This window comes from Diplotaxodon limnothrissa, linkage group LG6, assembly GCF_057381915.1.
Source record: "Diplotaxodon limnothrissa isolate DT_005_m linkage group LG6, D_limnothrissa_male_GT1.1, whole genome shotgun sequence".
Taxonomy (NCBI): domain Eukaryota; kingdom Metazoa; phylum Chordata; class Actinopteri; order Cichliformes; family Cichlidae; genus Diplotaxodon; species Diplotaxodon limnothrissa.
The window spans coordinates 23505764-23523181 of NC_140601.1; the positions used below are offsets into that span (position 1 = coordinate 23505764).

The window sequence follows — 17418 nt, forward strand, 5'->3', positions numbered from 1 at the left end:
AGGCAGAGACCCTATACTATTAGAAAATGAATCCCACCAATCAGAGAGCCCACTATGAGCAAACAATCAGCAACAGTGGGAAGGAAAAACTGTTGCAACCTCTGTTAGATCCAGGAAATCTGTTGAGACGCATTAGAGGTTAGGGCAACAGATGCAAGTCTTCAGAGCAGTGACAGTGTGACTTTCGTTGTGCATACTTTAACCTGATTGAGTTTTCAGTTTTCTTACTTGTCAAAATGCATCATGAGTAAAAAACAATCCTTGACATGGTAATGAAAGAGTATTCTCAGCAAAGTTGAGTTAAACAAGTTTTAATGGAAGTTTAAGTTAAATCTTTTGATTTTTACTAATTTTGATTACATCAACGTAATTTTATTACATTAACCTAATCAAATAAGGCCAATTTTGATGAAGCTCCTGACCCAGCCCAAGCTCTCTATGAAGACGAGGAAAAACTCCCCGGGGGGCCAGAATGATGGGAAGAAACCTCGGGAAAGCCAATTCAAAGAGAGATCCCCTTTCCTGGGATGGCTGGGGGGGTTACAGGAATTTCAGGATAGCAAAATTTAGAATTGGCCAAAAAAACCCAAAAAACAACCTTTTCCTGTTAAAAAAAACCAAAAAAATGAAAGAAAGACAAAAAAAGAAAGTTAGGTCACGTATCACACTTATATGATAATATATGAAATGTGTGTGTGTGAGAGATGGGTTTATCTGAGCCAGGGGTGACGCTGGAGGTCCCCCAGCGTTGGGCGCTTCTCCGGGACATCGGTTAAACACGCATCCAGGAAATTCCGGCAGTCTGGAAAGAAAGAAAGGAGAGAAAAGATGAAGATGATAGTTCCAGTGATCCAAGCCATCAGTGAATCTTGAAGTGTGATGTTTTCTTACGTGGGGACAGATGCTCGTTGAATTTCAGTTCGTTTTTAATGAACGTCATGATATTAAAGTCCCCCACATGAAGCGCTTCGTACAGCACCACTCCCATTTGCCACACCGTGGTGGGTCCAGGCCTGTATTTTTTGCCCCAGTAACATTCGGGAGGGCTGTGGATAGGTGTACCTAATAAACAGACACAATTACAATTTCTTCTAAAACAAAAGGCACAAATTGCTACATCTGTGAAGAGCAGGAGCTGAATATGTTACCATAGAAGAAGCAGAACTGCGATTGCTCCGTAGCAAAGCAGCTCAGGCCAAAGTCAATGATACGAACTCGAGGCACATCTGAGCCGGTCTCAATCAGAATGTTGTCACTCTTGATGTCCCGGTGAAAGATGTGTTTCTCTTCCAGGTCCTTTGCTGCATCAACCAGTTGCTTCAGAATGACCTGGAAAAGATGAAAAAGACAGTAATGAGTCAACAGGTTGATGCTTCTCTGATACTCTGTGCTTTCAGTGCTGTACAGTCTAAGGCTCTTCCAGTCAACTTACCTTGGCCTTTCCTTCTGGTAAACATCCTCCATTTTCTCTTATGTAGTCAAACAGGTCCACCGCGGGGACAGGTCTCTCCTGCACCAGGATCAGCTCTGTGCCAAAGTCAAACCAGTCCAACAGAGACACAGGAGCCGACGTTCCCACTGATCCATCTGCTTCAGCTGCAAGCTTCAGCAAAATGGCCACTTCCACTGAGACTTCCTTCCCGTTTTCATCCTGATATATTACAACAAAGTGGATGATGAGGAACAGATGTTTCACAGGTGAACGCTGCACTCAGTCCAGGAATGTAAAAACAGTTCAAGTGTTGCACACTTACCGTCACTTTGATGGGGATTCTGTTCTTGGGAACGTGTTTGATGGCTACCTAAAAGACACAGAGCATTGGTGAGCATTTCCTCAGTATGACATCATTAAAGGTGTAAAACGGCACCTTTAATGCTCAGCTGACGATATTATCCGTTATCTGCATTACTGCCTGTCTTACTCCCACCATCTGAACACTTACTGGGAAATGATCTGTTATCCTGTAGCCAGCAAACACTGCTCCACAGCCGCCATTTCCTAGATGGTGCTCCTGCACATATCTGGCTTGGTATTCCCCTGAAAAGACCCAAATGTTGTTTTACTACAGCTGTGACACAAATTACTCTCTGCTGTACCCTAAATGTTCATTTTGCTCTTCACCTGAGTATAAAAGCCAAGCTGCTTGCTACTTACGTTGCTGGTCGGCTGCTGGATTTTGGACGACGTTTTTGGTTTTGTCCTTTTTCTTTTTCTTGGGTGACTCTTTGCTGTCTCCCGCAGACTTGTTTCTGCCATTTTTTGTGCACCCCTTTGTGTTTTGACTGCAGTCTGCAGATGTGGAAAACAGCAAAAGCACATCAGCGTATTAGATCATACACACAAATATCTCCCAAACACTAATATCTTAAACCGAGCAACCAGCTGTGCACTTAATCTACCCCTCACTCAACTAATTAGCCTACCTTTACCAGTGTCCACGGAGGAAGACGCTTGCTCCCTGTCTTCACTCGTAGGCTCAGCAAGTTTAATCTTCTTCGGTGCACTGGTTGTGCCCGCTCCATCTTGCTGGGCCTTACGCTTCACTGCTTTGACCTGGTGTGTATCTGAGCTGGTGGAAGGAGCAGCCTGCTCAGTGACCCTCCCTCTTTTTACGGGGGTCTTCTTTTCAGGACTGGCCTTTCTTTTAGCCATCCTGCTCTTAGAGTCTATAAACAACAACAACAACACAGTAGTGAAAAAGAGTGCTCGACATCAGGACCGGAAGGATTTTGATGCCATTTTAGGAAGTATTGGTTAAATTATAATAACAAGTTTATCCTTTTGATAAAAAACAGAGCAACACGAGTCCATACTAGGTCTACTAAGACTTAGATCTTCATGACACTTGTTGATCTGTTTTTACTGCTGAGTCCAAGAATAAACTTGTCACATTATTTTACCAAAAGACAAAGTGCCCCATTAACCTTTCTTTGATTAGACGTGTTGTAATTATGCTATTTTCAGTCAAACATACCCATATGGAAAAGAAATGGTACAAATTTATAAAAGACTTGCGTAAGATGTGGCCTACTTCATGCAGTGAATCATATCAGGCTTATATGATTTACTCATGAAAGTGGCCACTTTCTCATTACTTTCATATATTGTTTTAGTAAGTATCCAAAACATACAAGTTTCACACAAGACAGATACAAACTTTATAAGATTTATATATATCTTTTCCATATGGGTAGGATTCAAATGTTTCATTTTATACACAGACTGTCAACATTTTTAGAAAAGTAGATTCTGTTATTTGAGGGATTTTACCCAGATTTGATGTATTTGTTTACTTACTTTGATCTCCTGGATCTTTCTTTTCTCCTGAATTTGTATTTTTTCTCGTTTCCTTTTTCATGTTAATTTTTGAGACCTTGTAAAATGGAAAATGTCACCGTGATGAGGGAATACTTCTTCAAATGTGTGCGCTTGTCTTTCCTAAGCTGTTTAAGCGAGTTCCGTAAGTGAGCTTTCAAAATAAACTCAGGAGTAGGGATGGGTATCGTTTCGGTTTTATCCGATACCGGTGCCAAACCGGTACTTTTGAAACGGTGCCGGTGCTCAAACGGTGCTCAAACCGGTGCTTAAAGAATGGAGAGCACAAAATTGGTCCAAAAACCTCTCATGTTCAGCTGTTTTTTGTAAAAAGATAACAATGTTAGCCTTTTCTGCAGCTATGGGGCATATATGGCATCACTCTTGGCTGGAAGCAGTGCTTAATCAATGGAAAAAACACAAACTTTGTCCTAAACCTCTCATGTTTAACTGTTTTCCACTTTTTCTTTGGTCTTTTTAGCCTTTTTGGCCAGGGTGAAGGGAGTATCTGGCATCAAACAAGAAGACAGCCGCATGTAGCTATGATGATGTTTGCTAGTTCACCTTACCTGCATTAATGTAATAACGTGGTTAGCCTACTCAACGTAAATTACACACGAACAACATTAAGCTACTCACGCAGAGAAGAACGGCTGCTGCTGCATCATCATCCGTCATCATTTCTGCTACACTGGCAGGGCTAGGGGCCAGGACTCTCCTCTTCGTGTTTTTGGGGGATGTTGCATAACAGGCAACCCACCCGCAGTAGATGTGCTCGGTGTGAGGTCTCGCAGCAAGCTATCAAATACGGCGCATTTCTCGGCTTTAAAAAAACGCTATGCGTCGCCAGGTGTTTCGTCGGATTCGAGGTGTTACCTCCTTTGACAGTATCACAGTATCAGCTTAAAGCACTTGTTGCAGGCTGCTGAGTTTGCATATATTGCTGTGAAGTACAGCCAGACTTTTGACCGCTTTGCCTTGGACATTTTTAATCTGTAGCTCTGCTCTAAAAGAACGCACGTACCTGGACCCGCCTACTATCCTCGGAAACGTAAAATGATTGGCTAGACGTTTATCACAGCTCAGGAAAAAAAAGCACCGAAATAAAGCACCGAAATGTGCGCTGCTTTTCGGTCTGGTTACTACCGTTTATGTCAGAACCGGTGCCATCATGGCACCGGACACCGGTACCCATCCCTACTCAGGAGACTATGGCATCAGAACCTTGCCTTTCAGTGACATCACCGACTGCCAGTAAAAGTGCTCCTAAGTAGTTTAAAGAAAAACACTATGGCAGACAAAGCCATAATAATTCATATAATTTAATGAGAAGTCGATATACCTACCTATAAATTTTGTTTTTTAAATTGTGCATTTATTTTTTTATATAGTGTAACTACTGGACCTTATTTCTCTTTTTAAATCTAGAGGCAACCACGTTTTTGAGGTTGTATCACCTTTCCCATAGCTATTCATTTGTGTGAATAGCTATGGGTTAACTAGCTATTGGTGTTAATTTACTGATTAACTTATAAAACACATGCTCAACTTACTGAAAAAGTCCCACAGTGGCTTCCATCCTTATGTTGGTTTGTCCAGTTTACGGCAGAACACATCAAACCTGGGGCCCATGTCAGCCCTACTTGCGGCCGTATATTTAAGTGAAGAAATATAAAGCAATTTGGCACTTGAAGAGCCTTTTTTGTTAGCGGGGGATTTATTTATTTTTGAGTCCAATGTTAAAATGCGTTCTTAAAAAAGTTTTTAAAAAAAATTAATATGAAGGTCTAACCCAGGAGTCAGCAACCTTTCTGATGATAAGTGCCATCTAAAATTTCCTTAGAAGTCAACGTGCCATATGATTGCATTAGCAATAAATTTAATAACGCTCTATATCAACAGTTACACACTATATAGACCAACTTTATAGAATTATATTTGTTCGCAGATGTTGGCATAGAGCAGATCAGCTATTTTGAAACAAAAAATACACTTTTTTTTCATCAGTAACAAGAACTCCATAACAGCAAATGAACTGTACAACAGAAAAATATCTCCCAAACACTAATATCTTAAACCGAGCAACCAGCTGTGCACTTAATCTACCCCTCACTCAACTAATTAGCCTACCTTTACCAGTGTCCACGGAGGAAGACGCTTGCTCCCTGTCTTCACTCGTAGGCTCAGCAAGTTTAATCTTCTTCGGTGCACTGGTTGTGCCCGCTCCATCTTGCTGGGCCTTACGCTTCACTGCTTTGACCTGGTGTGTATCTGAGCTGGTGGAAGGAGCAGCCTGCTCAGTGACCCTCCTTCTTTTTACGGGGGTCTTCTTTTCAGGACTGGCCTTTCTTTTAGCCATCCTGCTCTTAGAGTCTATAAACAACAACACAGTAGTGAAAAAGAGTGCTCGACATCAGGACCGGAAGGATTTTGATGCCATTTTAGGAAGTATTGGTTAAATTATAATAACAAGTTTATCCTTTTGATAAAAAACAGAGCAACACGAGTCCATACTAGGTCTACTAAGACTTAGATCTTCATGACACTTGTTGATCTGTTTTTACTGCTGAGTCCAAGAATAAACTTGTCACATTATTTTACCAAAAGACAAAGTGCCCCATTAACCTTTCTTTGATTAGACGTGTTGTAATTATGCTATTTTCAGTCAAACATACCCATATGGAAAAGAAATGGTACAAATTTATAAAAGACTTGCGTAAGATGTGGCCTACTTCATGCAGTGAATCATATCAGGCTTATATGATTTACTCATGAAAGTGGCCACTTTCTCATTACTTTCATATATTGTTTTAGTAAGTATCCAAAACATACAAGTTTCACACAAGACAGATACAAACTTTATAAGATTTATATATATCTTTTCCATATGGGTAGGATTCAAATGTTTCATTTTATACACAGACTGTCAACATTTTTAGAAAAGTAGATTCTGTTATTTGAGGGATTTTACCCAGATTTGATGTATTTGTTTACTTACTTTGATCTCCTGGATCTTTCTTTTCTCCTGAATTTGTATTTTTTCTCGTTTCCTTTTTCATGTTAATTTTTGAGACCTTGTAAAATGGAAAATGTCACCGTGATGAGGGAATACTTCTTCAAATGTGTGCGCTTGTCTTTCCTAAGCTGTTTAAGCGAGTTCCGTAAGTGAGCTTTCAAAATAAACTCAGGAGTAGGGATGGGTATCGTTTCGGTTTTATCCGATACCGGTGCCAAACCGGTACTTTTGAAACGGTGCCGGTGCTCAAACGGTGCTCAAACCGGTGCTTAAAGAATGGAGAGCACAAAATTGGTCCAAAAACCTCTCATGTTCAGCTGTTTTTTGTAAAAAGATAACAATGTTAGCCTTTTCTGCAGCTATGGGGCATATATGGCATCACTCTTGGCTGGAAGCAGTGCTTAATCAATGGAAAAAACACAAACTTTGTCCTAAACCTCTCATGTTTAACTGTTTTCCACTTTTTCTTTGGTCTTTTTAGCCTTTTTGGCCAGGGTGAAGGGAGTATCTGGCATCAAACAAGAAGACAGCCGCATGTAGCTATGATGATGTTTGCTAGTTCACCTTACCTGCATTAATGTAATAACGTGGTTAGCCTACTCAACGTAAATTACACACGAACAACATTAAGCTACTCACGCAGAGAAGAACGGCTGCTGCTGCATCATCATCCGTCATCATTTCTGCTACACTGGCAGGGCTAGGGGCCAGGACTCTCCTCTTCGTGTTTTTGGGGGATGTTGCATAACAGGCAACCCACCCGCAGTAGATGTGCTCGGTGTGAGGTCTCGCAGCAAGCTATCAAATACGGCGCATTTCTCGGCTTTAAAAAAACGCTATGCGTCGCCAGGTGTTTCGTCGGATTCGAGGTGTTACCTCCTTTGACAGTATCACAGTATCAGCTTAAAGCACTTGTTGCAGGCTGCTGAGTTTGCATATATTGCTGTGAAGTACAGCCAGACTTTTGACCGCTTTGCCTTGGACATTTTTAATCTGTAGCTCTGCTCTAAAAGAACGCACGTACCTGGACCCGCCTACTATCCTCGGAAACGTAAAATGATTGGCTAGACGTTTATCACAGCTCAGGAAAAAAAAGCACCGAAATAAAGCACCGAAATGTGCGCTGCTTTTCGGTCTGGTTACTACCGTTTATGTCAGAACCGGTGCCATCATGGCACCGGACACCGGTACCCATCCCTACTCAGGAGACTATGGCATCAGAACCTTGCCTTTCAGTGACATCACCGACTGCCAGTAAAAGTGCTCCTAAGTAGTTTAAAGAAAAACACTATGGCAGACAAAGCCATAATAATTCATATAATTTAATGAGAAGTCGATATACCTACCTATAAATTTTGTTTTTTAAATTGTGCATTTATTTTTTTATATAGTGTAACTACTGGACCTTATTTCTCTTTTTAAATCTAGAGGCAACCACGTTTTTGAGGTTGTATCACCTTTCCCATAGCTATTCATTTGTGTGAATAGCTATGGGTTAACTAGCTATTGGTGTTAATTTACTGATTAACTTATAAAACACATGCTCAACTTACTGAAAAAGTCCCACAGTGGCTTCCATCCTTATGTTGGTTTGTCCAGTTTACGGCAGAACACATCAAACCTGGGGCCCATGTCAGCCCTACTTGCGGCCGTATATTTAAGTGAAGAAATATAAAGCAATTTGGCACTTGAAGAGCCTTTTTTGTTAGCGGGGGATTTATTTATTTTTGAGTCCAATGTTAAAATGCGTTCTTAAAAAAGTTTTTAAAAAAAATTAATATGAAGGTCTAACCCAGGAGTCAGCAACCTTTCTGATGATAAGTGCCATCTAAAATTTCCTTAGAAGTCAACGTGCCATATGATTGCATTAGCAATAAATTTAATAACGCTCTATATCAACAGTTACACACTATATAGACCAACTTTATAGAATTATATTTGTTCGCAGATGTTGGCATAGAGCAGATCAGCTATTTTGAAACAAAAAATACACTTTTTTTTCATCAGTAACAAGAACTCCATAACAGCAAATGAACTGTACAACAGAAAAATATCTCCCAAACACTAATATCTTAAACCGAGCAACCAGCTGTGCACTTAATCTACCCCTCACTCAACTAATTAGCCTACCTTTACCAGTGTCCACGGAGGAAGACGCTTGCTCCCTGTCTTCACTCGTAGGCTCAGCAAGTTTAATCTTCTTCGGTGCACTGGTTGTGCCCGCTCCATCTTGCTGGGCCTTACGCTTCACTGCTTTGACCTGGTGTGTATCTGAGCTGGTGGAAGGAGCAGCCTGCTCAGTGACCCTCCTTCTTTTTACGGGGGTCTTCTTTTCAGGACTGGCCTTTCTTTTAGCCATCCTGCTCTTAGAGTCTATAAACAACAACACAGTAGTGAAAAAGAGTGCTCGACATCAGGACCGGAAGGATTTTGATGCCATTTTAGGAAGTATTGGTTAAATTATAATAACAAGTTTATCCTTTTGATAAAAAACAGAGCAACACGAGTCCATACTAGGTCTACTAAGACTTAGATCTTCATGACACTTGTTGATCTGTTTTTACTGCTGAGTCCAAGAATAAACTTGTCACATTATTTTACCAAAAGACAAAGTGCCCCATTAACCTTTCTTTGATTAGACGTGTTGTAATTATGCTATTTTCAGTCAAACATACCCATATGGAAAAGAAATGGTACAAATTTATAAAAGACTTGCGTAAGATGTGGCCTACTTCATGCAGTGAATCATATCAGGCTTATATGATTTACTCATGAAAGTGGCCACTTTCTCATTACTTTCATATATTGTTTTAGTAAGTATCCAAAACATACAAGTTTCACACAAGACAGATACAAACTTTATAAGATTTATATATATCTTTTCCATATGGGTAGGATTCAAATGTTTAATTTTATACACAGACTGTCAACATTTTTAGAAAAGTAGATTCTGTTATTTGAGGGATTTTACCCAGATTTGATGTATTTGTTTACTTACTTTGATCTCCTGGATCTTTCTTATCTCCTGAATTTGTATTTTTTCTCGTTTCCTTTTTCATGTTAATTTTTGAGACCTTGTAAAATGGAAAATGTCACCGTGATGAGGGAATACTTCTTCAAATGTGTGCGCTTGTCTTTCCTAAGCTGTTTAAGCGAGTTCCGTAAGTGAGCTTTCAAAATAAACTCAGGAGTAGGGATGGGTATCGTTTCGGTTTTATCCGATACCGGTGCCAAACCGGTACTTTTGAAACGGTGCCGGTGCTCAAACGGTGCTCAAACCGGTGCTTAAAGAATGGAGAGCACAAAATTGGTCCAAAAACCTCTCATGTTCAGCTGTTTTTTGTAAAAAGATAACAATGTTAGCCTTTTCTGCAGCTATGGGGCATATATGGCATCACTCTTGGCTGGAAGCAGTGCTTAATCAATGGAAAAAACACAAACTTTGTCCTAAACCTCTCATGTTTAACTGTTTTCCACTTTTTCTTTGGTCTTTTTAGCCTTTTTGGCCAGGGTGAAGGGAGTATCTGGCATCAAACAAGAAGACAGCCGCATGTAGCTATGATGATGTTTGCTAGTTCACCTTACCTGCATTAATGTAATAACGTGGTTAGCCTACTCAACGTAAATTACACACGAACAACATTAAGCTACTCACGCAGAGAAGAACGGCTGCTGCTGCATCATCATCCGTCATCATTTCTGCTACACTGGCAGGGCTAGGGGCCAGGACTCTCCTCTTCGTGTTTTTGGGGGATGTTGCATAACAGGCAACCCACCCGCAGTAGATGTGCTCGGTGTGAGGTCTCGCAGCAAGCTATCAAATACGGCGCATTTCTCGGCTTTAAAAAAACGCTATGCGTCGCCAGGTGTTTCGTCGGATTCGAGGTGTTACCTCCTTTGACAGTATCACAGTATCAGCTTAAAGCACTTGTTGCAGGCTGCTGAGTTTGCATATATTGCTGTGAAGTACAGCCAGACTTTTGACCGCTTTGCCTTGGACATTTTTAATCTGTAGCTCTGCTCTAAAAGAACGCACGTACCTGGACCCGCCTACTATCCTCGGAAACGTAAAATGATTGGCTAGAAGTTTATCACAGCTCAGGAAAAAAAAGCACCGAAATAAAGCACCGAAATGTGCGCTGCTTTTCGGTCTGGTTACTACCGTTTATGTCAGAACCGGTGCCATCATGGCACCGGACACCGGTACCCATCCCTACTCCGGAGACTATGGCATCAGAACCTTGCCTTTCAGTGACATCACCGACTGCCAGTAAAAGTGTTCCTAAGTAGTTTAAAGAAAAACACTATGGCAGACAAAGCCATAATAATTCATATAATTTAATGAGAAGTCGATATACCTACCTATAAATTTTGTTTTTTAAATTGTGCATTTATTTTTTTATATAGTGTAACTACTGGACCTTATTTCTCTTTTTAAATCTAGAGACAACCACATTTTTGAGGTTGTATCACCTTTCCCATAGCTATTCATTTGTGTGAATAGCTATGGGTTAACTAGCTATTGGTGTTAATTTACTGATTAACTTATAAAACACATGCTCAACTTACTGAAAAAGTCCCACAGTGGCTTCCATCCTTATGTTGGTTTGTCCAGTTTACGGCAGAACACATCAAACCTGGGGCCCATGTCAGCCCTACTTGCGGCCGTATATTTAAGTGAAGAAATATAAAGCAATTTGGCACTTGAAGAGCCTTTTTTGTTAGCGGGGGATTTATTTATTTTTGAGTCCAATGTTAAAATGCGTTCTTAAAAAAGTTTTAAAAAAAAATTAATATGAAGGTCTAACCCAGGAGTCAGCAACCTTTCTGATGATAAGTGCCATCTAAAATTTCCTTAGAAGTCAACGTGCCATATGATTGCATTAGCAATAAATTAAATAACGCTCTATATCAGGGGTGTCAAACTCAAATACACAGTGGGCCAAAATTCAAAACTGGAACAAAGTCGCGGGCTAACAGTAATATTTATTGAAATATATTTATTGCTCCAGATATAAGAATGAATCTTTTCTTATAGACTCAAAAACGTTTTGCTGAAAAACTGAATATGGAACAAGCAAAGCCTAATACTAGACAATATATATATTAGCTGTATAATACCAGTAGGCCAGCTCTGATAGTAATTTGGTATGGCTTCGCGGGCCAAATGTAATTAGTCTGCGGGCCAAATTTGGCCCGCGGGCCAGAGTTTGACACCTATGCTCTATATCAACAGTTACACACTATATAGACCAACTTTATAGAATTATATTTGTTCGCAGATGTTGGCATAGAGCAGATCAGCTATTTTGAAACAAAAAATACACTTTTTTTTTTATCAGTAACAAGAACTCCATAACAGCAAATGAACTGTACAACAGAAAAGTATCTCCCAAACACTAATATCTTAAACCGAGCAACCAGCTGTGCACTTAATCTACCCCTCACTCAACTAATTAGCCTACCTTTACCAGTGTCCACGGAGGAAGACGCTTGCTCCCTGTCTCCATTCGTAGGCTCAGCAAGTTTAATCTTCTTCGGTGCACTGGTTGTGCCCGCTCCATCTTGCTGGGCCTTACTCTTCACTGCTTTGACCTGGTGTGTATCTGAGCTGGTGGAAGGAGCAGCCTGCTCAGTGACCCTCCCTCTTTTTACGGGGGTCTTTTCAGACTGGCCTTTCTTTTAGCCATCCTGCTCTTAGAGTCTATAAACAACAACAACAACACAGTAGTGAAAAAGAGTGCTCGACATCAGGACTGGAAGGATTTTGATGCCATTTTAGGAAGTATTGGTTAAATTATAATAACAAGTTTATCCTTTTGATAAAAAACAGAGCAACACGAGTCCATACTAGGTCTACTAAGACTTAGATCTTCATGACACTTGTTGATCTGTTTTTACTGCTGAGTCCAAGAATAAACTAATAATAAAGATTTGAAATAAAGATTTAAATAAAGAAATAAAGATTTCAACTAATTCTTCTTCAGTCATATGGGTATACACACTATATAGACCACCTTTATAGAATTATATTTTTTTCGCAGATGTTGGCATAGAACAGATCAGCTATTTTGAAAAAAAAAAGACACTTTTTATTAAGAACAAGAACTCCATAACAGCAAATGAACTGTACAACGGAAAATGCAAATGCCATTTATGGTCTCCTCAAAACAATGATAAGAGAAACAGGTCTCCGAGTGTCCAGCATGCAGACGGCTACCTGAGGACACTCTTCGTGTGAGAGAAAATCTGCTCACAGGGATATGTAGAGCCAAATACTGTCAATAAGGCCTCTGCAATGTTCTGAAGACAGTTAAACTTGTCAGGTAGTGATGTCCAGCAGGTGAAAATGCAAGCTCCATGAACAGGCACACCTATGGATTCCAGCTGTGTTCGTAGTTCTGCAAACTTTGACCCCCACAGAGTCAACCTTTTCAGTTCAGTCAGCTGCATTTCAATGTCATCTGTGTCCAGCTAGATTCCATACCCAAATCCACTTGCTCATTAAAGCTTTCTGGTTTGATCATAAAAGAAAACATTGGTCCATACACCTAAAAGCCCCGAAAACGCATTGTGAATTCTGCTCGAGTCTACGGATGTATCCGTGTATTTCCGCGGTGCTGATGCTGCGCTGAGCGGAGAGCTCCTGAAGCCTTTGAAGTGTCGGAATGTGGAAATTTCAACATCGCTTGAAAAAACTACCAGCTAGCAAAGTCCCTCTCACTGGTAGGCTACGTTATTTTTAGCCAACTACAAGTTGAATCTGGTACATGGGGTTGTTAGTTTAGATACCGTCATTAAGAAGCAGTACAACTAATGTGTCTACGCGAGTTAATTTGCGATGTGCTCCGCTGGCACGGCCATTAATTTTTTAATACACCTTCTCAGATTAATTCACTGGGTGGCGTGCCATCAGTTAACCCTTCGCGTGCCAGCTGTGTGGCAGGAGTGCCCAGGATTGCCGACCCCTGGTCTAACCCATGCAAAATACAGGGCTGCAAATTCCCCTCTTGTCATCTAAAACGATTGCCTATTATTGTCACAAGGGGGCGCTTTGATGCAGTCTTGCTGCGTTACGACCTTGTGTCTCGTGCGCAGGAAGCATTGGCTGTCTCTTCCTATGAGAGCTTTGCAATAATGGCGGTCAAGTGTTTTTTCAACAAAGTATGCAGTGCTGCAAACTAGATAATGAGACCAAATTGTTTTTGTTTTTTTTACATATCAATGCTAATAAGCTACTCTTTTATTAGGCCCCGAACTCTGACCACAAAGGGAATAACGTGTGTCGAGTTATTTGTCCCGGTGAGTCACTCGCTTTCGTTAGCTACCTGTTAAGTTTAGACAATGTATTTTTCCCGCCGATTAAGCTCAGAAACATTTGAAAAAACTAAACAAAACACCAATACAGTCGGGAACTGTGAGAATGTAGTGTGTTGTTTTACTTATCTTGTTGTTCCTTACAGTAAGTACAATAAGTGTTTAATGTTCTAAGCTACAGATGGTACCCCCGATGCTAGGTGTGATGCTATAGCTGCTATGTGCGGTTACTCAGGACTCAGGGAGGGGCGGCCCTCTGCTGCTACCGGTTGGGGTGAGAGAAGGAAAACAGGATAAAGACATGATGTGAAAGAGAGACAGAGATTAATAACAGGTACGATTCAATGCAGAGAGGTCTAATAACTAGGGGTTTGCGATAGAAACGATATACGATAGAAACGATATAAATTTGGCCAACGATAGAGATTTTATACCGCTCTATCACGATAGCGGATGTTGATGATGTCATCAAGCTGCGCCTGTTTTGGTCGAAAGCATCGCAGTGGCTACAACCATTATCATCTGCAAATTATGCTCACAGTCATAGCAAAGAGATGAAGCACTTTTGAAATATGGGGAAAGCCAAAAACTGCGCTTCCTCCACTTCCGTAACATTGATACATTAATGTTGAATTCTCTCGCAGCTGCTCTATTCCCATGTTGTTGCAGTATATTAATAACTAACCTCGTATTGTGGATGAATAATCTCAGTTGTTCTCCTGACTGAAGTTTGCCCCGTGTATAGCATCCTGCTATGCGACTGCATTTGTCCCTGACCACCAGAATCCGTCACGTTAACCTTTATCGAGTGGGGAAAAAAGTTGGCGTTCATCCTCCAGCTTCACTGTGCTAATGTTATGCTAACATAGCTGTGTGGCTAGGAATCGCGTAGCACAACATTATATTCCAGGTAGTCCAACTTCAGTAACCATACAAACGCCACTGCTGTTTAGTTTTCTGTCTTCATTTATGTCGGAAGTGGTAGCAGAGCTGTACGTTTTAGTTAGTTTCAAAAATCTCTCAGTCAGAACATGGTATGTCATGTTTAGGAGGAAAGTAGCGAGCTTAACTTCCTGCTAACTTCTAACTCCGTTAAATTTAATAACTTCTGTTTTCATGGATGCCTGGATGTTAAACTTAATTGTTACACCTGGTAAAGCAGCAACGATGATGATTTTATTAAAGATTAAAGAATTTAGACCGTTTTTAACTCTGTGTTCGTTTGACTTTGGGACCTGAAATGGACGGCATTTTGGACCCAGAGTATTCCGCGAAGCTCCTACTACGGCAGCCGTAATTCTCTGACAACCCAGCAGTGCGGCTTACCAAAGTTGTACTAAAACATTTTTTAACAGATTTCTGCACGCCCAAATCGGTTCGAGGTCAGTAAGCACAACCAGAATTCATACATAAGGCGCACTCTCGATTTTTGAGAAAATGAAAGGATTTTAAGTGTGCTTTATAGCGTGGAAAATACGTTGTGGAAAAGAATATATCACGATATATATCGTTACCGCGCATGCTTCAAATTATATCACATTAACACATAGTGAGTGAGAAAGGTGACTAGAAAGGAAAAACTCAATGCATCATGGGAATCCCCAGCAGCCTATGTCTATTGCAGCATAACAAAGGGAGGATTCAGGGTCACCTGGTCCAGCCCTGACTATATGCTTTAGCAAAAAGGAAAGTTTTAAGCCTAATCTTAAAAGTAGAGATAGTGTCTGTCTCCCGAATCCAAACTGGAAGCTGGTTCCACAGAAGAGGGGCCTGAAAACTGAAGGCTCTGCCTCCCATTCTACTTTTAAATACTCTAAGAACAACAAGTAGGCCTGGAGTGCGAGAGCAAAGTGCTCTAATAGGGTGATATGGCACTACAAGGTCATTAATAAACAAACGTCAACATATAGAGGAACAATTGACCTCTAGCTGTAAAATGTTCTAAAATTTTTTGTCTTTCAGCTTCTCTTCCATGTAACTGTCATTCTTTCGTCCTATAATCTGCATTTTTATTAAGCTGCATTTTTCATGTATTTTGAGGTGACAAATCTTCTGACTGGAGGATGAAGCCCTCCACAGTTAGGGAGATGTGGCTTCATTTCAGCCTAAACCCAACAACACGTTAGAAACTGCTCTCCATTACTCTCTATAAAACAGCAAATGATCTAATCTGGTGTCCCGACACGTACTAAAACACTTTTTCTTGACTTTTCTTTTAATCATCTGCCCCTCATTTGAAGATGGATATTAATATGACCCGTCGGCAATATAAATATCCAATCCCAATTTAATTTCAAATGGAGGAAGGCCTTTCCTCAGGAGAGGGAAAGTTTATTACATGTGCAAGAAAGTAAGCTATATTAAAAACATGTTAGAGCCGACGCTGAGCAGAAAGCATCACTGCACCTCAGACGCTGTTTATGCAGACGGCTCACTCCTCCAGACGGTGATTCACACACCTGTGACTCATCTTATATGTAGCGGGTTTGGATATTGTTGAAATGGCACTGAAACAAAGTTTTGCATTTAAAGAAGCTTATTAAATCTAGGATAATCTAAGACTCTGATATTACTATGAACAACGCTCTGTAATGAATTATAATAGCTTTAAAAGCACTAAAGGCTGACACATTATGCACAACAAACTACTGCTAATGTGTTAATTAGCGACCGTGGCTCAGGGGGTTGGGAAGTGTATCTGTAACCGGAAGGTCGCCGATTCGATCCCCGGGCTCTCTGTCCTAGTCGTTGTGTCCTTGGGCAAGACACTTTACCTTACCGCCTACTGGTGTTGGCCAGAGGGGCCGATGGCGCGATATGGCAGTCCCCAGGGCAGCTGTGGCTACAACTGTAGCTGCCTCTACCAGTGTGTGAATGCGAGAGTGAATGAATTGTGGAATTGTAAAGTCCTTTGGGTGCCTTGAAGAGCGCTATATAAATCCAATCCATTATTATTATTAATTAAAATAACATAATAAAGTCATTGGTAAAATGTCCATTTCCCACTGCTACATTTACTACATGTGGTGCTAACACAACTGAAGAATGGTTAATTAACACATTGAGGAGTGTCCGACTGCATTTGCTTTCTGAGGATATATCAGATGTTCTCGGAGCCCTTATCAAACGTAGGAAAACAGATGAGCTTACTTGTGCTTTTCAGTCTTGTTGTGTATTAAACAGTAGAGTTAGATTTTGTCATAAAACCTTCACTTCTGGCATTCGGTGCTTTAAACAACACTGGAGGTGGCAAGAATTATTTTCAGAGCCAGGAGGATGAGTGGAGTGATGAAGCGGAGCCACTCTGAAGCTCCAGGGACCAGACAAGAGAAGTCTCACTGAAGGCTGGCCCTGACGGACAAAACACACGTTGTCAAATTGTCTGGCTCACTGAGCCGTGCACCACATACCTTTAAGGGAATGACCAAACAAACAGGCAATTTCTGTTCCACCAGCTGAGCAATAAAAGCTTTTTGTAAGCATTAAATGCCTGTTTGTTGTTAGTATTTTATCAGCAGTACCAATATGGAGCCAGCAATAATCATAAACAGCAGTTAAATGAAGACAGATAAATGTCTAGTTAAATGCTAAGGTTCAAATTATAATGAAAATCATAAATTATCAGCAACTGGGAAAAGGCTCCCCAAGAAATAACTCTGTAGGAAATAAGTAATAACAAGGAAATAAAAACAGGAAACACAAATAACTGTATGTTCACAGCAGTGCACGCAAATAGACATTTATCGATGTAACTGAAAAATGAAACGAG

General features: G+C 40.6%; 1 protein-coding gene across 1 annotated transcript; it reads right to left on the reverse strand.

Moving 5' to 3' along the window:
- Positions 1–710: 710 nt before the first annotated feature.
- Positions 711–9391, reverse strand: LOC146630578 (serine/threonine-protein kinase pim-2-like). Its single transcript, XM_085355954.1, has 10 exons — positions 9331–9391; positions 8463–8705; positions 5447–5689; positions 2156–2290; positions 1944–2038; positions 1755–1802; positions 1433–1651; positions 1149–1329; positions 892–1062; positions 711–802 (listed from the first exon to the last, which is right to left on the reverse strand). Exons 1-10 carry the CDS (start codon positions 9389–9391, stop codon positions 711–713), a joined length of 1488 nt encoding a protein of 495 aa, XP_085212080.1.
- Positions 9392–17418: the final 8027 nt, after the last annotated feature.